The sequence below is a fragment of the Sciurus carolinensis genome, chromosome 5 (genome assembly GCF_902686445.1).
Source record: "Sciurus carolinensis chromosome 5, mSciCar1.2, whole genome shotgun sequence".
Classification (NCBI taxonomy): domain Eukaryota; kingdom Metazoa; phylum Chordata; class Mammalia; order Rodentia; family Sciuridae; genus Sciurus; species Sciurus carolinensis.
In genome coordinates this window covers 90,720,634-90,747,849 of record NC_062217.1, presented here as the reverse complement: position 1 = coordinate 90,747,849, position 27,216 = coordinate 90,720,634, and the positions used below count along the sequence as shown (strand labels likewise).

General features: G+C 39.9%; 2 protein-coding genes across 13 annotated transcripts in view; one reads left to right on the top strand and one right to left on the bottom strand.

Annotated features, from left to right (window-relative positions):
• Rasgef1a (RasGEF domain family member 1A) overlaps positions 1–4,017 on the top strand; it is an 80,609-nt gene extending 76,592 nt beyond the window's left edge. For 7 of the 9 annotated variants that reach the window (XM_047554019.1, XM_047554012.1, XM_047554017.1 and 4 more), the window contains 4 exons: positions 285–476; positions 1,322–1,445; positions 1,841–1,913; positions 2,120–4,015. In XM_047554019.1, the coding sequence (XP_047409975.1) occupies positions 285–476; positions 1,322–1,445; positions 1,841–1,913; positions 2,120–2,144 (414 nt within the window). In that variant the 3' untranslated portion in view covers positions 2,145–4,015. Of the gene's footprint in view, positions 1–284; positions 477–1,321; positions 1,446–1,840; positions 1,914–2,119 lie in introns of all 9 variants that reach the window. The other 2 variants (XM_047554020.1, XM_047554013.1) reach the window with 2 other exon arrangements.
• Positions 1–27,216, bottom strand: part of Csgalnact2 (chondroitin sulfate N-acetylgalactosaminyltransferase 2) — a 53,841-nt gene that overhangs the window by 384 nt on the left and 26,241 nt on the right. For 2 of the 4 annotated variants that reach the window (XM_047554004.1, XM_047554005.1), the window contains exons 7-8: positions 21,613–21,694; positions 15,536–16,422 (exon numbers count right to left, since the gene is read on the bottom strand). In XM_047554004.1, coding sequence (XP_047409960.1) covers positions 16,130–16,422; positions 21,613–21,694 — 375 coding nt within the window. In that variant the 3' untranslated portion in view covers positions 15,536–16,129. Of the gene's footprint in view, positions 1–15,535; positions 16,423–21,612; positions 21,695–27,216 lie in introns of those variants that run through there. The other 2 variants (XM_047554006.1, XR_007108843.1) reach the window with 2 other exon arrangements.

Sequence of the window (27,216 nt, the reverse complement as noted above, 5' to 3'; positions counted from 1 at the left end):
GCTGGTCAGGTCTTGAAGATGTCAGTATGTATAGAAGAGCAAAGCAAGGTTTTGAAGGAAGAAGGGTGAGACCTGGGCATAGCAGGGCAGGGCTGTGACATGACACTTCTTTACAGTTTTCCAGAGGTCCCAGTGTTCAGCAGGCACTTTTGGGCTTCACCCATTCTGTGCTCACTCCCGGGCTCCCCTAGGGACAGTGCCTTCTCCTTCTGTTGTCTTGTGCTCTGCAGAGGGGCATGCTGAGTGGGTCTGAGGGGTTCACCTGGTCCTTCCTATACCCACAGCACCACATGGACCCATCCAGCAACTTCTGTAACTACCGCACTGCCCTGCAGGGGGCCACACAGAGGTCCCAGATGGCCAATAGCAGCCGTGAGAAGATTGTCATCCCTGTGTTCAACCTCTTTGTTAAGGACATCTATTTCCTGCACAAAATCCACACCAACCATCTACCCAATGGGCACATTAACTTTAAGGTGAGCCCAGTCCCTTGTGGTCCCAGCACTGGTGGAGCAGGCAAAGACCATGTGTCCCCACAGATGTGGCAGTTGTTTTGTGGCAGTATTTGCAGGTTTCCCAAGCTCTGCCTGAGGTTTGGAAAGGCCTTCAGGACTGAAACATCAGGGTCACTGTTTGGCCATGAGGCATAAGGCTTGAGGAGTGAACCTTTCCCTTTTTGAGGCAGGACCTGATCACTGAGCTTGTTGACACAGGGAACCTATATTTACTCAGAATCCTGGTTTCAGCACTGACCCCACATGAGAGACAGAGCAGAGATTATTTCTGGGAATTTGGGGTCAGAAGGATTTTATGCAAGAATGAATTTGAACACAGATAAAATAGTAGCAGAAAAGAGCACCTGACCAAGGATAAGAGAGCAGGACAAAGGTGCCTGGGGAGGCACAGGGGGCATGGGCTCACACAGGTAAGGGGTGGGTGGGTAGGTACTGTAGATTCCTAAACAGGCTATTGTTAAGTGAGATCATGGTATGTTCTGGCTGGTGCTTTTATGTTGAGTGTGGCCAGGATACTGCCTCAGGCTGGAGTCATAGATGGAATCCTACCAGGGTCCCTGTACAGGGATACACAGACCCTGCTACAGTCTGATGGGTCAAGCAGAGGGCATCAGGGAACACTTGCTGGCTCTGATGTGGCACAAGACACCATGGCCCTGGAGTCAGCCATGCAGGGCCACTGACTCCATCCCCATGGCACTAGTGACTGGAGCAGCAGAGACCAGAAACCACACCCCCTGCCCCTGACTGTGGGTTTTAAGCTCAGAGCGACAGATGAACATCTTGTTGGTTTTCTGCTCCTTCAGAAATTTTGGGAGATCTCCAGACAGATCCATGAGTTCATGACATGGACACAGGTAGAGTGTCCCTTTGAGAAGGACAAGAAGATTCAGAGTTACCTTCTTACAGCACCCATCTACAGTGAGGAAGGTAAGGACTCCCTCCTGGCAGTAGGCCCCCCTCGCCAGCTGTGCAACTCCCCACCTAGGCCCTTCGTCCTCTTGGGATTGCCCTGGGAGGTGGGCATGATCATTACCCAAAATCACATATGAACTACTCAGCTTGCAGCATGAGAGTGCATGAGGGTGGGTGATGGACAGATGAAGGAGGAAGACAGGATGCCACTCAAGAGAACCAAAACAAGGAAGTGCCCAAGTCCCCTGACAAGAAGTCTAGGAATCCCTTTCAGTAAAAACCTGCATATTTTCCAGCCAGGGGTTACAGTCTCTTTTTCCTGGGACTAGCTTTGCCCCTGGAAGTGATAATTGGGTATGGTAGGCAGACACCCAAGGAGATGTGGGTTCTGAGGGCTTTCCCATCCTCAGCTCTCTTCATCGCCTCCTTTGAGAGTGAAGGTCCTGAGAACCATATGGAAAAGGACAGCTGGAAGGCCCTCAGGTAGGAAACACCAGGGACCAAGGAGCCCACAAGGAAGGGAGAGGACTGGGAGTGGACATGGCAATCTGCCTTTCTGAAAGGGCGCCTGGGGAAGTGGGAGGCTGAGGACTGGGTCTGGATTTGGGCCCTCCCCTCACAAGTCAAGGACCTACCCTTTTTGCCTGCTCAGGGGTCTGACCATTGTCCTGTCCCTTGCCCACCTTTAGGACCACTCTCCTTAACAGAGCCTGAGGGTGTGGATGCAGCCTGCACATACTGGATGAAGCACATGCACAAACCAAGTTTAAATCTTGATTGATATGGGTTGAGATGAGGAGGCCTCACTGGTTGGGGTCCATTTTGTATATAACTTTTATGAAAAAGAAAATGGTAATTATTTCATGCATCAACCTTTGGCACTTACAAAGTTTTTTGTTTATTTTAAATAACAGGGCAGGGCCCTGATTTGGGGAGGGGTGGGGAAAGAGTATCATGGGAGATGGCATCCATGATAACATCTTATTCTAATGAAATGTAGATTTTTATTTTCTACTTTTGATTATTAACATCTTATGAAAAAATATTTTAAAAAACCCAACCAAAACCAACGTGAGCCCTGCCTGCTCGGACGCCTTTCCAGCTAGTGTCTCTGATGTCGGGGTTAGTGCCTTAGAGGGTACTGGGGGTCCGGTCTTCCTGCTCCATTGTTCGAGCCTGCAGTGAGCTCTGCCCTGGGCCGTAAGGGGCCCACCTTCAACAGCTTAGGCCGTGAGGTTCCAGGGGGAAGGGCTGGGGCGCCCAGGAGGTCTCTAATATGCTTCTGGAAACGAACCTTTGAGTGCGGTTTCTCCAAAGTTTACATTTTCATTTTCCTTTATCAGGGATTTATGGGGTCAGGGGAGGGGCAGGGGGACACCTGGCGGCATATTTTCTGTGAGAATATGTCTGGCAAATTGTTCTTCAATTGTGTTTTAGACAGGAGAAAATCTAAAGTAATAAGGGGGAGGGAGCCATAGCATTGCAGTTTTTGTGGTTGTAATTGAAAGACACTGAGCTGTAATGAAGAGAACACCACATAGACTCGGGATGGTGACATCTGAAGCTGTTCTTGAAACCCACGCACAAAAAGAAGAGAAAGAAGCAAAGTCAGTGTGCGAGGGGACTGACCCTCCTCCTCCCTCTGGTGGGAGGCACCCTCACTGGAATCTGAAGATTAGAAAATTAGCTAGGCTGAAACCGCTGGAGACCTTTCAGATGGAACTGCCCAATACCAGGAAGTATTTTTTTATACCCAAACCAGAAGAGAACACTCCATTTTTCATGTCTGACTTCCTGGCATGACCCTGGGCCTTACTGACCGTGGGACTGGACAGCTCACTCCCTCAGAAAGCCAGAAGCGGTCCATCCACACTGACTGTCTCCCTTGCAGGAGCTTCTCACCCTTGTCCCTCTCCACTTGCCTGGCTTTGGCAGGAGCCACGAGTCAGGAAGCCAAGGCAGGGACCAGTTAAGGTCCCAATTCCCAGAGCTCAGAGGGAAAGCCTGGAGATGAGTGGGCCAGGCCTTATGACGAGGCAAGGTGGCTGCTGCCCTCAGCCTGGGTGGAGATGAATAGTTACACTGTATTGTCACAGTGTGTTTGCACTTTTCAGACATTCTAGCTAGTCCAGATTGTATACTGATAGTACATATTGCTTTGTTTATGTCTTTGAGATAAAGAAAGGCTGAAACTTGAGAATATATATTTGGAATACGATGTTAGAACATTTTCTGTATGTGTGTTAAAGAGCCTTCATGTCAGTGTGTGCTTCACAGGTCACCAGTTCTACTTGAAACAGTGTCTATGTTTGCTATTTTATTTTCCCAATTTGATTCATACCCTCAATTTGATGTTTTGGTATTTGGAGCTGATCTCTGAGTATAAAGCTGTACCATAGCACAGGATGTCAGTTTTGGTGTGACTGGATGTACTTGCATCAATAAAAGAACATGTTGCTCCCCACTCTTGTATGTGCCATGTAGTGTGGCATGCATGATGCCAGCAGCCCAGGCTAGGGAGAAAGAGGAGGAGGACACACCAAGAGTCCAAAGGGTGACCTGGCAGGGAGCTTTCATCTGCAGTTGGGCAACATATTCTGACAAAGGGTTTTTCCAATGTGCAGCACAAGATTAGAACAGGCAGCATGGTATTCTAGTCCTGCCTTCCTCAAAGCTGGCCCCAAAGGATAACACTAGCTGCTTTAGTGCATGGTCAGGTGAGTTGAGGACACCTAGTGAAAAAAGATCGCAACGGTTCCTTCACTCCAGGAGCCTTCACAGTCAGAACCCTTGCAAATGTGGGCATTGTAGGTCTTGTGGGCTCAGGGAGGGCTGGGCGGCACTTAACATCTTCCTACCGAGGCATATGCTGGACACAGGTCTAGATGAGGCTTGTCCTTGTAATGAGTTGCATTCAAGAACATTCAAGCAGAGTTTGCTGAGGGGCACATGAAACTTGGGAAACTAAAGGAATTGAGGCACCAAAAATGGGAAATAGGGACCCCTTCCCTTCCAGCCTGCCCATTCTCTGCTGTTGACAAGACGCAAGGTAGATGTGGTCCTTGCTCTGCCTAACCCTGTGCCTTCACAGCAGACTCCACTCATTTCTAATTTGTTCAGTATCCAACATTCCCACACGACCAACACAGCACAAGAGAAAGCTTTTTGAAGTGACAATGTAACTGCACCAATAAAATGGCCACTAACCACATGTGGGTATTGAGAGTTGAAATGTGGCCAGTGTGTTCAAGGAACTGAATGTCTAATTAAGTTTAAATAGCTGGTAGCCACTGCATCAAACCAAGGCTGGGTGTGAGGCCTGTTTGCTGCTGTGCCCCCAGCACCTAGTACACAGCACTAATAGGTGCTCAGGTATGGTAGAGCATACAGGGTAATGTGAAGATACTCGAGCTTTGGGCAAATGACAATATATGTTTTAGATCTTTAAGTCCAATGGCATTCTTAGTTTCCTGGTAAAGTTATTTTTGGGTTTCACCTGCCTCAACCAAACAAGGGGCAGCACATAATTATGTCTGTGCATTGGACACAAGCTTGTGTGGTCAGCAATGACACCATCCTTTCCCACAGGTGGTTTCTCCAGGGTGGTGGCTCTTAAGTGTGGGTGCCAGGCCAGCAGTAACAGCAATGTCCTGGGAAACAAAGTGTGCACTCTCAGGCCCTACTCTAAATCTGCTGAATTGGAAATCCAGGGAAAGCCTAGCAGAGCCTGGCTGCAAACCATGTTGGAGAAGCTCTGTGCAGGTGAAGGGCTGTGGGCGGGCTCCTGCGTGCCCTTACAGACCATCTCTCCCAGGCACCCTCTACTCACACATGGAATCTTCATACATCAGGCCAACACATCATACTCCTGTACCCTGCTCCCATTCTTGCAAAGCTAGAAGACTGCAGTTCAGTCTGTGTGAGCCTCCTGGTGTGTTCCCTGGGAGTGGTGACTAGGCTCCTTGGGGCTGCCCCATTTTCTCACCACACTGTATGTAGGCTGACGGTGTCCATCTCATGTATTAGTACTGGTTCTTCTGTGAAGGGGCCAGTTCCTCTGTAGCTATGTCCAGTGAGCAGTAAGTACATGGTTCCCTACAACACCTGTGATATCCAAATTTTACCTCTCACCTCAAAGTTTTACAAATAGGTCTATGTTAGAGCTCCAGATGTGGCTGGAAGAGGAGCCAAGGATCTGCTAAGATCCTGTTCAAGACCTCTGTGACAGATTACTTGTGACATACATATCTCCTGCACCTACACCTGTATACCATGTTCCTTAAGGAGGCCAAAAAAGGTAATGGTCAGAGTGAGGAGTGGAGTTCAAACTACTGGATTTAAATGTTGGTCTTTAGCTCCTAGATGCTTAAACAAGTTATCTAGCTCTTTAAACCTCCATTTTCTCAGGATTAAAATGGGGATCACCCTAGTAGCTTCAAGGTCCTGGGTTTAATCTCTAGCACTCTGTTGGGGAAAAAAGGTGGGGTGGGGAAATTAGGATCACCTCTCTCAGGGTTTGGAACAATTGATGGCACAGGGCATGAGTGGCACCCACTTCTGCAGAGAGCAGCAACTCTTGGGAAACAAGAGGCAAGGCTTATGATCAGCACCCCTCTCTCAGGAACAGCTGAAGTCCTATCAATGTCAAAATACATTATCATCACCAGAGCCACTACTCAGTTGTTAAATTCAACCAGTATACAAATTTACATGAGGAACAAAGATCTCTGCAAATTTGGTATTTAAAACTACTTTCTAAAGAAAGTCTTTAGCCACATAAGGACCAGTTTAGATCATGTTAACACAATTTCTATCTTTATTCCTCAAAAGAAGTCCTACAACACTGTGAGGAGGGTAAGGGACTGCCAAAATGCTCCAAGTATCTACCCCAACATAACCCGGACACTTAAGATGGATCTTCAGCAACAGTGTTGAGTAAACAGTTTTATAAAGGATATAAGAAAGCAAATTATGCACCTGTCCATTTCTGGCACCATGAAAGACTGAATAACTGCCTGCTGAAGACAAACCCTAAAGTTGTATAAAATGCACAAATCTAAGTTAAGGCAGGAACCCAGAGAAGTCAGGGAAGAGTGGAATCCATTTTTTGTCCCATAAGCTTCCATTTTTTTAAAACCACAGGGGGATGCAGAAGGTGATCCTGAGCCTGCTGAAGACGAGGTGTCGGGGTCTTAAGCCCCATTGCTCTTCTTGATCAGGAACAAGGGAAGGGGACACTCCCCAACAAGGTCAGACTGGGATAGGTAGGGCCGACTGACCGCCCGCTCCCAGCCCTCCTGGCAGAGGACAATCAGACGCGTCAGGGAGACCCGTCACAGCAGGAACTCGTTTATTGAGGGAGTCACACAGCTTTTATGTAGGGTGGGGGCTAGGCGGGAACCAATCAGCTTAAAGGTCAGCAAGGCAGGGGTGTTCATGCAGGCAAGAGTCCCATTGGACTATATGGCAGGCACAAGCTGATCATGTTTGCGAACTGTTGTTAACCAATCCCTGAAGGTGGTCCGGTTTATCGTCATTAACTATTGAAACCGCCTTTGAGGCCTTGATCCTGCTCACTCACCAGGAAGTAAGGAGTCAGCCTGAGTTAGTTAACGTGTCATTAGATCCAACAAAGAGGGATCAAAGAGGAAACCCTATCTGCTAAAGCTGGCATCCCAGAGAACCACCCCTCAGTGTAACAGTGAACTTGAAATAAAATGCTCTACCCAAAGCCCAACCAAGAGGGTTAAGAAAAAGTGTCTGTTCTGAACCTCAACACTGAATGGAGTTACGGAAATTCACCACTGATAATTTATAATCACAACCCAGTGAGCTTTATAAAGTTTTGCAGGATCAGAAACAAACAAACAAACCCACATACAGATATATCAGAGTGATATACAACAAAGATTAAGAGGAGACTTACAGTTAGTCAGAGAAAAGAAGGCTGATTACTTTCAAAGAAGGGCCAACTGTCAAGTTAATAGTTCACAGCAGAAAAAATTAAATAGAGGCGGCTGTGGAATAACATCCGTGTGGCTGAAAAGAAAATTGCCAATCTAGAATTCTCTGTCCTTCAAAAATATAGTTTAAATGAGAGAAAATGAAGATATTTACAGACAAACTAAAATGGAGTTGACTATCAGCAGACTCCCCCAAAACAAAAAACAAAGAAACACACAAAAAACCAAACGACGATGACAACAACAACAAAACAAACTAAAGAATGACTCTTGGCTCCTACAAAAATGATTTCCAGACTTATCACAGATCTAAATTTGAAAGATCATATAATTTTAAAGAAAACATGAAACTTTTTTCTATATTTTGGAATAGACAAAGGTTTCTTAACACCAAAATCATTAGCTATAAAAGATATAAAACTGATGAACTGGACTTTTTTGTAATTAAGAACTTTTATTAACAGATACCCTTAAGAGAGTGAAAAATAGGCCCATACCTGGGACAAGATATTTATAATGTATAAATCTGACAAAGGACTCAAATCCAGAATATTGAGGTAACTCCCTCCCATGGATCAATTTTTTTAAAAGTCAATTTTTAAAAAAGGCAAAAGGCTTTTTATTTAACACATTTCACAAAAGAAGGGAGCTAAATGGCTAAAAGTCATTGAGCATGATATAAGATACTCAGCATTTCCCTGATGATAAACTAAATTAAAACCAAAATGAGATAACTGTATATACTTACCAAAAATTAAAATTAAAGAGTCTAAATTAAAACTACTGTAAATATGGTGCTGGTGAGGATGTGAAGCCACTGGATGTCTCATGTATGGTTGATAAAGGTCATTTATTTAAAAGGACTGAAAATCATTTGCCAATCCCTGGCAAGGTCGATCAAGAAAAAACAGAAGGATCTGGGCATGGTGGCACATGCCTGTAGTCCCAGCTACCATGGCAGGCTAAGGCCAGAGACTGAAGTAGGAGAATTGCTGAGCCTGGGAATTTGGGGCCAGCCTGGGCAAAATAGCAAGAATCCATCTAAATAAAAATAAGTAAATAGAAAAATAAAAAGCAGCACAAATAATATCATAAATGTAAAAGAGAACATTGCTATAAATCCTGTGTATATCACACATAAATAAGAGGACACTGTAAACAACTCTGATTCATCTAAACTTTCAAATTTATCAGTAAAAATTTCTAGAAAATTGTAATTTACTCTAAGTAATCAAAACTGACTCTAGAAAAAACAGAAAATCTGAATAGTTATATAACTATAACATAAATCAAACCAGTGATCGCAAATCTTCCTCTAAAGAAAAGTTCATGCCCAGATGGTTTTCAGGCAGCTATATCTCATATTCAAGAAAGAAATAATTCCGGTTTAAAAAACTTTTCTAGAAACAATAAGAGGGAACACTTGTAATTTATTTTATGAGCTAGGATACCTGAACAGAAAAGTCCAACAAGAATGAGAAAGGAAAGTTACATGCCATCTTCCTCATGAACAGATGAAAACATCTGAAAAAATATTATAAACACACCCACATGAATAGAGAGATGTAATTGAATATACATATGTGTATATATTTATGAAATCAAATCTGCAACATAAAAAAAGGCTACAACATCATGACCAATAAGAGCTTGCCCCAGGAATGCAAGGGCATGTCAGAAAACCTATTAATTTAATTCATCGACTTAACTAACAGTAGGAAAAGAAGCTGTATGATCATCTGATGTGGTAAAAGTATTTGATAAATGCTCATAGATGCTAAAAGCTCACCATATAATGCTATAAGAGACCTTCCTAACCAGATAAAGGGTATATACAAAACAAAACAAAAACAAACACCCTCTAAGTAAATCTCTTATTTACAGATGAAACACTGAAAGTGTTACCCTTGAAATCAGTAACACAAGCAGGGAGTCCACTATTACCACTTCCATCATGACTGAACAAATCCTAATGAGCACAGGAAAATGAACAAATCAAAGGTCTAAAAATTGGAAACAAAAAGCAAACCAAAACAAACAAGCTCAAAATTCCCACTTTTAAAGATATATGACATGGTTGTATAACAGGAAAAATACAAAAGAAACTAGAAATATATTAACAGAATTAAGAGATTTTGGAAATGTTTCTGAACACAAAACAAAAATCAATGGTTTCTAAATATCAGATTTAGATTTCTAAGCAGACAACAAGAAAAACAAAACAAAAACAATGGATGTAATGGCATAGAAAATGCAAAGTATCCTGGGGGAAAAATAATACTTGTAAGTTCACTGTGTGAAAATTATAAACTTAACTAGAAGAAAATGAAGACATATACAGACAATAAAGAGATATGTCATGTTTAGGGTCTGGAAGATTCCACATTGTAATGATAGTTCTTCTCAATGTGATCTTATAGACTGAATGAGATTACAGTTAAATTCATAAACTTTTTTTGAAGCTTATTCCAACATTTATATGAAGGTACAAAGTCTATAAATATCTGTGACTTCTTTTAAGAACAAGATGAGTGGACAGCTCTCCCAAATGTTGACTTGTATAAAAAGTTAGTGATTTAGACCATGTGGTAGTGGTGTAGTGATGGACAGGAAGTCCGATGACACAGAAGATAGCCCAGAACTAGATGTATATGCAGGGACTTTTGGTGGATGACAGAGTGGTTTTGTAAATCACTGGGTAAAAGTATTTCACTTTTTTCCCAGTATTATAATAAGGTAATGTTGGAAAAAAGTGAAATACAATCCTTATATCAGATCATACTCAAAATGTATTTGGTTATAGATCAAGAAAAGCAAAGCTACATATGACGCATTCAGAAGATAATATATAACAATATCTCTAATAAATCCTTCCCTATTATGAGGTCATAAGTCAATAATACAAAGTAGAAACCAACAACTAACCAAAGATAAACAGATGGAAAATAAGCATGTGAAAAGATGCTATACATCTATACCTATGATAAAATTTATCAATTAGGCACAGTAAGAGATTAGTAACAATAATTATTAAAAAAGAACAATTATTATAATAAAAGTTATATGAACATGGTCCCTGTTTTAGTCAGCTTTATCATCACTGTGACTAAAATACCTGGTGAGAACAACTCAAAGGAGTGAAAGTTTTATTTTGGCTCATAGTATCAGAAGTTCAGTCCATGGTAGACCAACTCCATTGTTCTGGGCCCAAGATGAGGGAGAACATCACCACAGAAGTGCATAGTTGAGGAGAACTGCTCCATTCATGTCAACAAGAAGGTAGAGGCAAAGTGCTACGGGGAAGATGAATCCTTTCAGGGCTCATACCCAGTGACCAACTTCCTCTAGCCATGCCCCACATGCCTACAGTTAGCACCCATTCAAACTAGGATGGTCAATTAGGCTACAGCTCTTACAATTCAATTCTTTCACCTCCAAATATTCCTGCATTAACACAAGCTTTTGGGGGATACTTCATATATCATACTGTATTCTGCCCCTGGCCTCCAAAAGCTCATGTCCACCTCACAACACAAAATACAATTAGTTTATCTCTAAGAATCCCATAGTCTTAACAGTGCCAGCATTGCCCAAAAGCCCAAGACCAAAGTCTCCCCTGTGAGACCCAAAGCAAACTCTTGGCTGGGAATCTATGTAAAAGTCAAAAGTAAGTTACATGTTATCTAAACTACAGTGGCACAGTAGATATTCCCATTCCAAATGGAAGGAATAGGGGCATAGAAAGAAGAGATGGGGCCAAAGCAAGACCAAAACCAAGTTGGCAAACAGGTTCTGTAACTCCTTGTACAGTATTTAGGACACACAGCTGTGAGATGTTCTTTCCAAAGAGCTTAGGCAGCCCTACCCTTTCACCTTCCTGGTTGCAGTGCACATGGGCTTTATTTTAGGCTGGCTCTCTCTATAGCCAGCAACTTTTCTTGGCAGACAGCCCACATTACTGGCATCTCTAAATTCTTAGGGTCTCCATTTCAGCTCTGGTTTCACCTTCACAGCATCATGCTGTGTCCTTTCAGAGCAGTTCATAGGGATCCTAATCCTGCTAAACTTTGCCTGGCCTCCCAGGTCTTCCTTTGAAATCTCAGCAGGAGCTTTCCTGACCCCCTAACTGAAACATCCTGAATTCTTGCAGAAACAGCACCAAGTGGATGATGCTAAGGTCGGCTGCCAGTTCATGTAGTAGCTGAGCTCCCTGGGATTACAGCTATAGTAGCCTCAGAGTGTCTGGATGGTTAAGTACAGTGAAATAACTTCCTAGGCCCTCATGATCTCTTCTCAAAGGAATTTTTCTTTTTACACCTTTGAGCCTGCAATAGGTGTGGTCTTGCAAAATTCTGAGATGTCCTCAAGCTTACCTTCTGTTGCTGTGCAAAATACTTAGTATTTCTTTAGGGGTTCTAATCTCTTCAACAAGCACACCTCTCTTGGCTCCAGTTTTACAATCACTTTTTTGGTCAAATTGCAAGTTTTTAAATCTTTTATTTCTATTTTCTGCTCCCAATTCTCGGAGTAAACCTGGGTAAAATCTACTAGCAATATCCATGCCGCTGACCAAACACTGCTGGCTTGAAATTTCCTCTGCTAGATTAATTAGTTCATCACTTTTAAAAGTAGCTTCAAAGTCTCAGGACATGGGCAAACAGTAAACAAGTTCTTTGACAGAATGTGACACAAATGGCCCCTAGTCCAATTCCCTATATAATCCTCATTTCTTTCTGAAATCTCATTAACCCAGTTTGCATTCCTACTGGCATTCTGGCCATTCCAAGTTTTCCAAGAATCTCCCATAAAGCTCTCCTTACAATAGTCTAAAGCTACTTCCAGACTGCATATCTAAACTTTTCCAAATTCCACCTGCTTTAAAAGCCTTCTGAACTAAATGGTCAGGTTAGTCACAGCAACAATCCCATTTCTCCATACTAATTTCTATTAGGTTTTTCATTGCTGTGACTAAAATGCCTGACAACAACAACTTAGAGGAGGAAAAGTTTGTTTTGGCTCACAAAATATCAGAGGTTTGGTCCATGGTGGATTAACTCCATTGTTCTGGGACTAAGGTGAGGCAGAATATCATGGTGGAAAGGCATGGAGGAAGAGTGCTGCTTCACTTATGGCAACCAGCAAGCAGAGAGGAGAGATTTTAGGCAAGATAAATCCTTCTTAAGGCCCTTCCCCAGTGACCCACCCCTCCAGGCATGCCCTACCTGTGTATAGTTACTATCAAGTCCATTCAAACTAGGATGGCCTGATTATTTACAGCTCTCATGATCTAATAATTTTACCTCTAAATATTCCTGCATTAACATAGAAACTTTTCAGGTACAACTCATATCCAAACCACACCAGTCCCTGTCTCAGAATATCTTTTTGTACTATATTCATCTTTCTTAAGATGTGAAATGATACAATGCTATGTGATGAGATAAAATGAGGTGAATGACATAGGTGCTGTGACACAGTGTTAGGCTACTACCGACCTTCTAAGTTCAACATAAGCACTGGGGTACCAGACAGTGGATCTGATAACTGGGAGAGCTACTATATAGTGTGGATATGCTGGACAAAGGGATGATTCATGTCCCAGGCAGGATGGAAGAGGATGGCATGAGATTTAATCACGCTACTCAGAATAAGGTATAATTTAAAACTTCTGAATTGCTTATTTCTGAAATTTCTGATTTAATATTTTTGGATCATCTGACCACAGGTAATTCAAACTACAGAGTAAAACTGTAGATAAAGTGGGACTATTAAATATGGAAGAATTCTGTACTTTGTTTAATTTTGCTGTGAACTTAAAACTGCTATAAAAAATAAAGTTTGTTAAAAAAGAAATTATAAAGGAAAAAGATTAGTTGCATTGAAGTTAATTTTTACTCATCAAAGAGTATGATCAAGAATGGGAAAAGACAAACCATATCCTGGGAGAAGAGATCTGCAAATATTTAACCAAGAAAAACTGGTATCTAGAATATGTGAAGAATTTCTATGAACTGGTAAAAATGGGCAAAAACACTGGAAATGCAAATTATAACTACAATTCATGCCTAAAGCTCACTAGATTGGCAAGAATTGCCAAGGATGTGCAGTAAATTTACCCAGTGCCAGAGGTGGTCCACATTGGAAAGTAAGTTAAACAAGCCACAAAAAATATATATACAACCCAAATAACTACCAACAATAGAATAACAACAAAAAGTTGCAAAAAACTCAGATATTTATCAATAAAATTAATACTGTAGTGTATTGACATAATGAAATATTATTCAGTACTAAAAATGAACCAGTTTTGAGGTTAATATGGGTGACCCTCAAAAATATTATGCGAAAAGAACATACTATGAAATAATATATAAAAAGTTAAAAATAGATAAATTAAACAGAATTCTGGATAGAGATACATACACTGCTGGGAGACCTATGACAAAAAAAACCAAGTGGAAAATTATCACAAAAATCAGATGGTGACTATTATGGAGGGTAACTCTAGGTCATTGGTGATATCTTGTATCTTCAACCAGGTGGCAGTATACTGGTGTTTGCTTCATTATTCTTTATACACAATTGATTATGTACTTTCCTGTATTTATGACATTTTATGATAGAAATAAATTTTCATTTAACTTTTGGTAATAAAATACTTTATTGGTATCATTTAAGGTCAAAACAGTTACGTTTCCACTGCTTACTTTCTATCTTTTCTATCTTTAAATTAAAAGATAGTTTTAAAAAATAGGAGTAAAAGTAAAATAATTTGATTTTCTCAAAAAACAAGCTGCAACTTACCATTACAAATAAGTTCTCTCTCTCTCTTTTTTCTTTTTGTGGTGCTGGGGATTGAACCCAGGGCCTTGTGCTTGCAAGGCAAACACTCTACCAACTGAGCCATATCCCCAGCCCCTCTCTTATTTTAAATACCATAATTCACTGGTCTTAATAATAAATAACTGTGTACAAAAAGGAGACAATGGCCTGAATTATTTTTGCAGAGAACATTTTACAGATCTTTAAAAACAGCTAACTATCCCAACTTAAAACTTGTAAGAATAATTAGTTAAGTTATTGTAAAATTTAATTCATGTAGCACCTAGAAATTTGGAATTTGCCAACATTTCATAATATGATTTACAGAGCAAAATGAATATTAATTTTTTTCCTGTGAATTTTCAGGGGTTTTTATACAAATAGTATGTCCCTTTTAAAAATCAAAGGATAAAAAATTTATGCATGCCTTTCACCTTCTAATTTCTGAACCTAGCAATTAACCTAATGGCAAAAGATCATGTGTGATAAATAATGTAGTATAGTCCTATCTGAATATAATTTCTTATTCATCTTGTCTCATGAATATAATTTATATGTCAATTAAAACATTCTATCTGTAAGTATATATTTCTCTAAAACAATCTGTAATTCAGATTTTCATTCAGACTACCTTCCCCTCCTTCCCTTTTCTCAAATCAAAGTGGTCTTATGGTATATACCTTATCAAATTGCTTTTTTCTTCCCCCAAAATTCTCTTTCAATTCAAAGTATTATAATAATGCAAATACAGATACAGCAAATATAATACATTAGAAAGTAAAGGATAATAAATACATATGGATCCATGCTAAATGAGATAATATAAAGCAAAAATACATACTATGCTCATTTATTCTGAGCCTCCTTAGGAAGGCCCTGATGTATCTTACTTACATAAACTTGATGTTCAAACATAGCTAGTATCTTGCATTCCAATATAATTAAATGCTCTGATAAAATGCTTCCACATTTGTTTGTTCAAAACAGTCAATAGCAACTTTGACTACTAATCCCCAACATATTGATAGTGTAATAACATTTTTAATCAAGTCATAGATTCTAAACTATTTTCTACTATTATCCACTTATTTAAAAACAGACATTTGAGGGTTAAGCAACATTAAGTTAAGGAGTTTTGGTTTCTGCCTTCTCTTGATGGGTTGGGAATTTCAGATGTGTCATTTAATTATTATCTGCTTCAGTAAAAAAGGATTATTTAAGCTATCAATGAAAGTTCTTCCTTTCAAAATGAAGCAGTTGCTGGGCATGGTGGTGCATGCCCCCAGCTACTCAGGAAGCTGAGGCAGGAGGACTGCAAGTTGGAGGCCAGCCTTGGCAACTTAGCAAGACCCTGTCTCAAAGAATAAAAAGGTCTGGGTATAGAGCTCAGTGGTAGAGGTCCCTGGGTTCAATCCCCAGTACCATGAAAAAACAAAGAAAAACAAAACAAACCAAAAATCATATTGACTGACGTAGTGGTCAGCAGGTGAAATGAAGATATAATATCTGTTCCTGCACCTCATCTGTATCACTCGGTCCCATCTGCAAGCAATGTGCTGATTGACCCACCATCAGCCCAGCATTTTCCATCCTTCCACCAGATGCCATCAAAGCATGCAATCCCACATACAGTCAGAACACAGGCATCAGGTAGAAAACTGATTCAAATCTACTTTTGGGACAAGCAGATTTCATTTTGTCTACTATTCCATAGTGCAGTATTGTCGCAAAATAGGTTTTGTGATGAAACACTTGTTTTTTTCTTCTATCAAGTTGAACTGCTAAAGTAATGTCAGAAAGAACATGAAAAATAAACAAGTCTTTTCTGGAAGAGGCACAGCATCTGGAACTGGAATTAAGGCTAAATAAATAGTGCTGGTTTGTGGTTCAGACTGTTATGCATTAATGATTTTGTTAACCAACAGCCTCGCTGTTTGTCCTGTATGCCTGTTTATGAAGATGCATCTCTATTTCTTCCCTGAAGACCATCATTCCCAGGTGGGAGTGAGAAGCCTCGTTCATGGCTTTGGACTGGATACACATGCGGTACTGCTCAGGGGTTAGCTCATCTGCACAGTGTTTTTCATGCCAGAGGTGGAAAAGACCAGGAACTGGAGTTCGAATCACAATAAGGTCACCATGTAAGTATTTTCGATAAAGATGAACATCTTCTCCACCCCAACCTTTTACTTCCATGTCAAATCCACCTGGTAGGATCAAAATTGACACCGTAAGTAATTGACAGCCAGAGGACAAGCAGACACCAAAAAGATTTTAAAAGTTCTGGCTTCAAGTGAGATGGCATGATACAGCACAAAAGCACTGATGCAGAGACCTGAACTATTACTTTGGAAGTTCAGTTACATGTTGATAATTTAGTTAAACTCTAGAGTTCAAGTTCAGTTGCCGAGACTATCAGAATGAGATTAGATATTTGAGAACACTTCGTAAACTTTAACGTTTTACACTATCAATAAAGGAGAAGGAAATACAAATCACCTATACTATTCTCTGGGTTACAGAAAACTTTCCTGAGGGGAGAACAGAAGAAAAGGTCAAAATGGAGATATAAATCTAGAATAGATACGCAGATGATTTACAGTCACAGGAATGAATGAAACTATTGAAGAAATTCATAAGAAAAATAGGGCTGAGGTCTAAACACTAAAAAATGACAATTTCTAAGCCAGGAACCATGGTACACACCTATAATCCCAGAGGCTCGTTAGGACAAGGAAGGAGGATTGTAAGTTCAAAGCCAGCTTCAGCAACTTAGTGAGGCCCTAAGCAACTTAGTGAGACCCCTGTCTCAAAAATAAAAAATATCTGGAGATGTGGCTTAGTGGTTAAGCATCTCTGGGTTCAATCCCTGGTAGCAAAAAGAAAAGAAAAGAAAAAAAAAAGAATGCCAATTTCTTGCAAAGAAAGGTAAGTCAGCAAAAGAGATTGAGAAATGAATCCAAATCAGTGGAAATCTCTGGAGAAGATGTCATCTCAGTAGTCAACTGAAGAAAATGCCTCAAGGGTTATGGGGGAAAAGGAACACTCATACATTGCTGATGGGACTGCAAATTGGTGCAACGACTCCGGAAAGCACTATGGAGATTCCTCAGAAAACTTGGAATGGAACCACCATTTGACCCAGTTATCCCACTCCTCAGCATATACCCAAAGGACTTAAAATCAGCATACTATAGTGATGCTGGCACATCAATGTTTATAGCAGCTCAATTCACAGTAGCCAAACTATGGAACCAGCCTAGGTGTCCTTCAACAGATGAATGGATAAAGAAATTGTGGTATATATATACAATGGAATACTACTCACCATAAAGAGAAACGAAATTATGGCATTTGCCGGTAAATGGATGAAACTGGAGACTACCATGCTAAGTCAAATAAGCAATCCCCAAAAATCAAAGGCCAAATATTCTCTCTGCCATGTGGATGCTGACTCACAAAATAGGCAAGGTAGGGGGAAGGAGTGGAGGTTCACTAGATTGGACAGGGGGGAATGGGGGGAAGGGAAAGGAGATGGGAATGGGAAAAAGTAGAATGAATTGGACATAACTTTCCTACGTTTATATATGAATATACGACCAATGTACGTGAATCACATCATGTACAACACCATGTACAACCACCAGAATGGGAAGTTACACTCCATGTATGTATTATATATCAAAATACATCCTACTGTCATGTATTACTAAGAAGAACAAATAAAAAAACACACCTTGTAGTAAATAGAAAAAAATAAAAAGTAAGTGCTTCAAGGAAGAAGCTGTCAGGTGTGCTACTTAAGAACTGAAAAAGAATCAATATACTGGCAGCATAAATGCTATTTATAACCCTGCCTAGAACAATTCTGACAGAGCTATGGAGCAGAGGCTAACAACAGTGGGCTGACAATGATGTGGGAAATAGAGTTCAGATTATTTTTAAACTGGTTTCAAGCTGAACGACTTTTAAAAGAAGGATGTAAAACACATGGAGTTTTTGAAGAGTTAGAAAACAGTATTTTAAAAGCTGAGAAAAATTCTTTAAGAGCTAAGTTTCTAAATTGCATCTCCTTCCAAATAACTATCCTACTTAATTTCACATTTGCAGGATAGACAATAGTCCTGAGAACTCTATAAACCATTGCTTTAAATTGTTATAGCTTTACAAAATGCTATGTCTGATCACATCTCAGCTTTTCTTCCTTATAGATATGAATAAGCTCTTCAAATACAATAATGCAGGATATTTAAAAATAAATGGGGAACTCCTGGTTTTGGGTTTGGCATTTTGGGAGCCTAGAAATTATCACTTGGTCCTAATAAATAAAGAGCTGAACAAACTGAAAAATCAACAATTCCTTTTAGATCTCTCAGAGAAAAGAGGTCATAGGATAAAACTCTGCCCCCTACAGTTTTTGGAGAGACTAGTAGGTAGATAAAAAGAATCATAGATTACTAGAGAAGAAGTCTCTGCAGGAGACAGTACAGAGGTAGGAAAACCTGTAATTGCCAAACTGCTAGATGCTCAGTGTAGACAAATCTGAGAGTTAAAAACTCAGGAGGCCCCAGTCATATTGGAATCCCCACACTTGAGAGTTTTACCTTTAGAAGCTCTACCAAGATCTCATAGTGAAGATCAGAGAAAGATAAAGATCCTCTTATGTTTCTGGCAAGGGGAAGGAGGCAAAGGTAACCATTTTGAAATATGTCAGAGCATTCTGTTCTTATTAATAAGGCATGACCTCAGGAGAAACAACCTAGCCTAAATGACCTGGGGGAAGGGAAATAATCAATTTTAGTTCCTCTAGCCATCTGGTCCTCGAGGAGAAGAGGAACTGAAAAGGATGTGTGAAGTTCACAGTCCAGAGGCACAAGCTCACTAAAACACTGAGACCTAATCATAGTGCTATAGTTTACCACTCCTCCCTCCATACCTCATCACCACATCACTAAGGTTCTCAGTGCAGTTGTTCTTACTCAGTACATAAAGCCCAGCTTTCAACAACAACAACAACAAGATACAAGCATCATAAAAGGAAAAAAATAGTTTGAAGAGAAAGTAATCATTAGACCCAGATTCAGATACAGAAGGGATATGTGGGACAAGTACAAAAGGTGTAACATATACATAATGGGAATACTAATAAATAATAGATGAAATGAAGAAAAGAGATAGAAGCTCCAAATGAAAGAGGTGAAATTCCAAATGGGAAACTCTCTTTTTCACCAGTCCACACCATTAGCATAGGGGCTCTACTCTGGACAAGGTAGGTAGAAAATATTGGGGGCTTTACTGCCCCTACCCAGCATCCTACTCATAAAGCAGGGGTGTTCATTTTGCTTTATGAGAAGTGTGCTACTGTCCCCATTCTCAGCTCCAGAGTAGTGGGAATGTCTCTTTCTAAGGAAAGAGACAGTCTACAAGAATAAACTGCTCCAAAGAATCTGACTTAATTTGAAACATGGTATAGAGAAAGAAGTTCAAGTTGTAAGGGGGATTTTGAAAATAATGGAGATTTTGGTTTTAAGCACTTAAGAGGCTGGTAACTCCATGAGGGCAAAAAGATGAACTGTAGGCTAGTGAGTTTACCAGAGAGAACCAGAGCAGAAACAGGAAGAAGATCCCTTCTGGGGTCCAAGTACTTGCCTCAAAAATTACCCCTAAAAAAACATTGACAAAAACAAGACAGCAATTAGTGAGCAATCAATGATTCCTAACCATTGAGAGTAATACCAACAAGGGCATGGTAAGAGTCAAAAAGAGCCATGCTAAATCCAGTGCCACTGGAGAAACTGTGCACATGTCCTGAGGAGGGACATCAGAGGTTTCGTATTGGGGGGGAGTTAGGGTGCGGATGGGAAAATTCACTAAATAGTCCTACCAAGTCAATAAATAAATAAATATGGAAAAGGAAAAACAAGCTGTGGAAGCAGGGGGAATCAGTATCCAGAGTTGCCATAAAATATTGCCAAAATGTCCAGTTTTCAAGAAAAAAATTACAAAGTATGAAAAAAAAAAAAAAAGTAGGGTCCTATGACAGGGCCCAGATATGGCTTTCACAGACAAAATTCCAAAGCAGCCATTATAAATATATCCAAATTATTAAAAGAATTTATGCTGAAAGACGTATCAGAATGTAAGATAACAATCTCATCAAATACAGAATAGTATTAAAGAGAAATTACAAATATAGAACAAGAAACAAAATGGAAATTCTGGAGTTAAAATAATGAAATGAGAAAATCATTAGAACAACTCAACAGTATATGTGAACTAAAAATAGAATCAGAGAACTTTTAGATTAGTATTTCTGTTTTTGAAAGATAGTGAATGTTTACAGTTTTATTAAATAAGAAATCAGGGAAAAGGGCATTAGTTTCATTTAATAGTCTTTTTTATCATTACTTCCTATAAAGAGATAGCTGGAGGGACTTTCAAAACAAATGGCCAATTTAAAAATGAATATCATATGAAACTAAAATGTACATAAGGCATATGAATTCCACAATGATGTGGTAAGAGAATCACTAAATGAATTAGGAGATATGCAGTTCAGGTCAGCATGCTTTCCTAAACTATTCTCTGACACTTTTTTTTTTTTTTTTTGATACCAGGGACTGATCCAGGGGTGCTTAACCACTAAGCCACATCCCTAGCCCTTCATATTTTATTAGAGTCAGGGTTTTGCTGAGTTGCTTAGGCCTCACTAAGTTTCTGAGGCTGGATTTGAACTCTCCATCCTCCTGCCTTAAGCCTCCCAAGTGGCTGGGATTATAGGCATGTGCCACTAAGCCTGGCTCTCTGACACTTTTTTGGTGGGTAAGACTGAAGCTGGAGGAGGGGTGTGGAGATTAGATCATAGTTTTCACCATAACTTTGAGCTTACGGGATGGACATCTTAGCCACTGACTCCCACTTCAATCAGAGCTATATAGAAAATCTCATTTTTTCCTAAACACTGGGATTTTACATAACAGTTAATAGACAATTAAAATGAACTTCATCTCTAAAGAAAATATGAAAATCCTTAAACTAGATAACGTAAGACGACTTGCAGCTGTAACAACCCAGGAATACAACAGTAGGTTATAGAGAGTCCTTTTTAAAGAGTATTCTAATCAACTACAATTTTGGCAACATATTAAACAGGTGTTTTTAAAAAAACTACTGGTGTTTTGATTTCAAAGGAACTAGCAAATATTAAACTTTTATCTTTATCTTTGTTCATCAAAGACATTAATTATAAACTCACTTTACCTTTTACATTTCTTAGTATAACCCCAGATACTCATGATTTAAAAGAAAAACACCCAAATATGATATATTTTTGAAAAATGCCATAAAGTCTATAATAAATATGTAAAGTCCCATCCTTAAATGTAAGGTATACTTACCAATGGTTAGAAAATCTGATCGATATTGACAAGTCATTCCAAAGCCAAAATCTCGCCAAAAACCAGAATCCTTTTTGTGAACCTCAAGTTAAAAAAATAAAAAATAATTTAATTCCTCAAGAACTAGAAGTTTTAATCAACAATGAAACAAGTTCTTTTCCACAGGATACTCTTCTCCTATTATTTATATTACTGATAAAGGATTTTTGTTACTAACTTCTTACAAAAAACAAAAATATAGTAATCTGTATGAGCCAAGGATTTTTACCACTTTCAAGTGGTAAAAGTGCTTGAGCTCATTACAAGATGCAAGCTGGACAAAAAGCCCATTTTATGGATATACCATGATTCATTTAGTGCTAACATACTGAAATAGCAGGTAGATTCCATTTTTCCTTCCTAAAAATAATACTGCAAAAATAATCTGGTAACAGTACATTCAAGTGCAACTTGAAAGATTTTCTCAAGTGTCAGTGCCATGTACTCTATACACTGTTGGTGGAGTTGCAAATTGGTGCAGCCACTCTGGAAAACAGTACTGAGATTCCTCAGAAAACTTGGAATGGACCCACCATTTGACCCAGCTGTCCCACTCCTCAGTTTATACCCAAAGGACTTAAAATCAGCATACTACAGTGATGCAGCCACATCAATGTTCATAGCAGCTCAATTCACAATAGCTAGATGGTGGAACCAACCTAGATGCCCTTCAATTGATGAATGGATAAAGAAACTGTGGTATATATACACAATAGAATATTACTCAGCCATAAAGAAGAATAAAATTATGGCATTTGCTGGTAAATGGGTGAAGTTGGAAAATATCATGCTAAGTGAAATAGGCCAAGTCCAAAAAACCAAAGGCCAAATGTTCTCTCTGATAAGTGCATGACAATATATATCGAGGGAAGAAGAGAAGAATGAAGGAACTTTGGATGATGTAGAGGAAAATGGGGCGGGAGAGGGTGAGGCTCAGAAAGAGTAGAATGAAACAGACAGTATTACCCTATGTATATGTATGATTACATGAATGGTGTGAATCTACATGGTGTACAACCATAGAAATGAAAAGTCGTACCCTATTTATGTACAATGAATCAAAATGCAGTCTGTAAAAATAAAAAACTTAAAAAAAAAAAAAAGATGCAAGCTGGTGACTAATAATCAAATAGTGTGGTCCTGACCTCAAGAGGTATACATTCTAGGAGGACAAGAGTTACACAAACATATACTACAATGCACCATAATTAACTATACAAAGACCTGATTTGGGTGCCTACCCAACACTATTTTCCAGGCCCCTTCCTGATGTACAGTTTTGTTCTGGTAATTACCTGGCCCCATGCAGTTCATGCTTTGGGAAGCTCCTGTCACCTGGTAGATTCTGAGCAAGGCATGAATACTCTGTACCAGTGAAATGGTCTCATTCAATTTACTTTAGGGAGCAGTTTGCAACAGGCATTAGACAAAATTCAGGCAAACAAGCTAAAAAGGGAGGGTTGTTGGGGACTGGAAAACAAAGCCCTCTTATTCTTCCTAGAGAACTACTAGAGAATTTACTTGCTCTTTTTGTATAGTATAAGACAGGGGTCAGCAAACTACAGCCTTGGGCTAACTCTGACCCACTGTCTACTTTTGTAAGCTATTTTATTTACAGTGGTGCAGCTGAATAGAAATATTCCCTATCTGGTTCTTTACAGAAAAGTTTGCCAACCCCTGGTATAGGATTCGCATACAAAGCTTGGAACTGCTGAGTTCTTTTCCACCAAGAGGGAAGTCAAATTAAAAATGAAGTTGTCACTGCTGAAGTCCAAGTAGAGAAAGAAATATAAAATGAGGGCTTTGTGGAAAATGAGCAAATAAATACATATACATTTCAGGTGACAATACTTTCCAGGACAAGAAGTAAGCATGGCAAAAGAAAAGTCTTTCTTACATAATTGCCATAAAAGGCTTCTCTGAGGAGGTAAACTTTGAGCAGGAACCTGAATGAAATGGAGGAGGGGCTATGCAAATTACCTGGAAGAGATCACTGCAGACAGGGAGGGCAGCGCACAAGATGACTCTGGCAGAAACATGCTTGTAGCATTTAACAAATAACAAAGGAAGGACTGCAGCAAGAGCAGGAAGTAAGGCTCTTGAGTCAAGAGGGGGCTTTTAATATTTCTTAAAGATAAGTGGTATACACTATTTTTGTATGGTTATGGGAATGATTTAGAAGAGGCAAAATGTTAAGACAGGAGAGGGGAAGACTGGCTAGAGGACGTCCTTGTTAAGACAGGAGAGATGAAGTCTAGATCATCACAAAAGGATGGGCTGGCCTTAAGAAAGGATACAAACAGTTATTTCATTGAGAATGTGCTAAGTTGAGACAATAAGGGTGACAGAACTCTTGAGATGATAACAAGGAAGAGAACTGGCTGCTTTTCTTTTCCAAGTGAAGTAGGAAGCAAGATAACTGGAGGGTGAAGGGTGCTGGGATGGTAGGAGAGTCCAGTGCGGCCTCAAGGACAGAGAGTGTAAAGCACAGGACTACAGAGCAGTCCAGGAGCCTGAAACTCTAAAGCCACATGTGTATGGATTAGGGCTATACATCCACTGCATTGTGGTCTGGGTGACAGAGATGGAGTTCTGTGGGAACACTGGAAGGAGCAAGGAAAAAAGGAGAAGAGTGCACAGCAAAGAGGCTGTGGATATGACTGGCCATTGTGTTTGACTTGGGTAAGAAGCAAGAATCTGGATATGAGAACAAGAGAAAAGAGAGGTGCCTCACACAAACTGTAACATACTAAGATAGTTTCCTCCAGGAATGAAGCTGGAGCTGGGATATGATAGACAAATGAACAAGTGAAAGATGATGGGCTAGGGGAGAGTTCAGGCAAAAGAACAGTTTGTACAAAGGTCAGCAAATGGGAGAGCATGGTAGGTTAAGGATGGTGGAGACTAAATGCTAGAGTCAGTAGAAGAGGTGACTATAGTGCAGAGAAGGTTCAGCAAACTTGTCCTGTAGAAGGCCATGGAGTACATATTTCAGGTTCAAGGAACATATAATCTGTCACAATTTTTGTACTGTGCCTATACTATGAAAGCAGTCACACATCATAAATAATCAAATGAGTTTGCTGTGTTCCAGTAAACTTTATTATAGACACTGGAATTTGAATTTCATATAATTTTCATGTCATGAAATATTATTTAATTTTTTTTTCATTAACATTGTAAACATAACTTGTAACTTGTAGGCAATATAAAACAAGGTAGAAGGGCAGACTTGGACCACAAGCAATACGTGCTGACCCCTGGCCTAGAAGAATGTGCAAGGATATACATGGTACATCCTTGTGTACCTGGTCATGTGCTTTGGGTTTATCCTAATGGCAATGGGTCTTCTTTGAAGAGCTGGAGAAGAAGTAATGTGATGTTTTTGGAAGATCGCTTTGGCTGGAATACAGATAACAGAGAATAGATTAGAAGAGGTAAGAAGGGAGGCCAATTAAGAGGCCAAGAAATATAACCAGGAATAGGAAACAGGTGGTATATATTATTTAGGTATGTACGGGGAAAGAGAGAGAGAAAGAGAGAGAGAGAGAGAGAGAGAGAGAGAGAGAGACAGAGAAGAGAGAGAGAGAGAGAGAGAGAGAGAGAGAGAGACAGAGAGAGAGACAGAGACAGAGAAAGAGAAGTATTGATATGAAAGACTTTAGGATCTGTGAAGGTGTTTTTCTTGGAGATGGAGCCCAGGGAAAGGGTCAGAAGGGTCAGGCCAGAAAGGAACAATGCAGAGTTGTGTTCTGGTCATAATGAATCTGAGGAATCTGTACGGTAGCCACAGGGACATTTCTGGAGAAAGGAACATCAAGTTCTATACAGGAGACTAATTTTGATAAGAGTGGGACAGTCTGAAATAGTGCTGTGCTGGAAGAACCAACTGGAGAACAGAATGAACCAGGCAACCCCAAGGGCTTGGCTCAAGTTGGAGCTGACAGATGAAATACAACTGCTCCTTTTCCATTTTTTCACCCATGGGGGCACTTCTTCCCCTTCTAGAATGTAAAGTTCCCTGAGGGCAGAACTTTCGCAGTTATGATTATTGTTATATCCACAGCACCCAGAACAATACCAGGTACACAGTAAGCTTTCAATAAGTATCTGTTGAAAGAATAAGTGAATTTATAAGAGAATTATTTTAGTGGCAAAACAAGACCAGACTCTAATATTCTTATCTCTTTAGTTGAAATATAACCTTGGTACAAAGTATTAAACTAAAACACTCACTTTGACATCTCTACTACACACCAATTTTGATTTTATAAATATTATGACCTTGTAACTTCAGTTATTATCAAACTAGAGGAAAAGAATCATTAGTTTTGTTTGATTTTTAAAGTAACTCATTTTTACTGAAGTCAAAGAAAACTCAAATTTAACCATAATCCTAGTAGTATTTACTTGCATTCCTTATTAATTTTTTTGCCTTGTAAGCAAGTGGGAGATGCAGTTATCCACATATAACCAGAGTTTCTAGCCCTCAGTCCCTCACAGAACACTAGGTTCATCAAACCAGTTGGCAAATGGTACCTTCCCTTGGATGTCTAAAAAATAACACCCACCAGGGCTCCAATTGAAGTCCTGATCTCTCCTCCCTTGACTCCTCTTATCCTCAGTCCTCCCACATCTGATCCATCAGCATCATCTGTTAGTTTGATCTCTAAATTGTACCCAAACCTCTCTCCACAATTACACCCTTTCCCAAGTCACTATCATCTCTCCTGACTATTGTAAAAGCCTAAGTGGCTTCTTCTTGCTAGTGCTGCACACTATTTATTTTCTTCCAAATGCTAACACTCTGCATAAAATTCAAACTTCTCTCAGGACCTTCACACAGACTGGTTCAGCTTCGTGTGCCTTGCCTCCTGGCTATTGCCCAACCACAGGAGACTCAGCAGCTGTTTTTTCTGCCTGGAGCCACATGCCCCAGTTACTGCTTAGCTGGTTCCTGCCATTGGATAGTTCCTTCAGTGGCATCTCAGAAAGGCCTTTCTTTTTTTTTTTTTTTTTTTTTTTTTTTTTTGCAAGCATATTAAGCAGGTTTTATTTAAAAGTAATAATACAGATTTCTCCTGGGAGGGAGAAGGGGGCCATGGCTGATGTTCTAAAGTCCCCAGAAAGACCTTTCTGACAGAACATACCACAGAAATCACTTCATCAATCTTCACAACTTGGCCTGTTTTAATGATCTGCATAGCATTTATTATATGATTCCCTGCCCCCATCTTCTATTACCAGAATAAAGATCATTATGAGCTATCACTACGACTATAGGGTTTTGGGTTCCAGAGGTTAATACTGCCTGCCATAGAATGGACCCTCAATATTTGATGACTTAATACAATAGAGGTGGTCTGCATAGTGCATGAGTGGACAGTGTGGAGCACGCTGCCTGGGGCCCCCTCCAGCTGGCTATGCACTTGGGCTTGCATTCAATCATAGCACAGCTGTGCCCTCATCTGTCAAAAGGGGGGTAACAATAGCACCTACTGCAGAGGTTGTCAGGAGGACTAAATGAATTAACATGTAGGTAAAACAGAACAGTACTGTGCACAC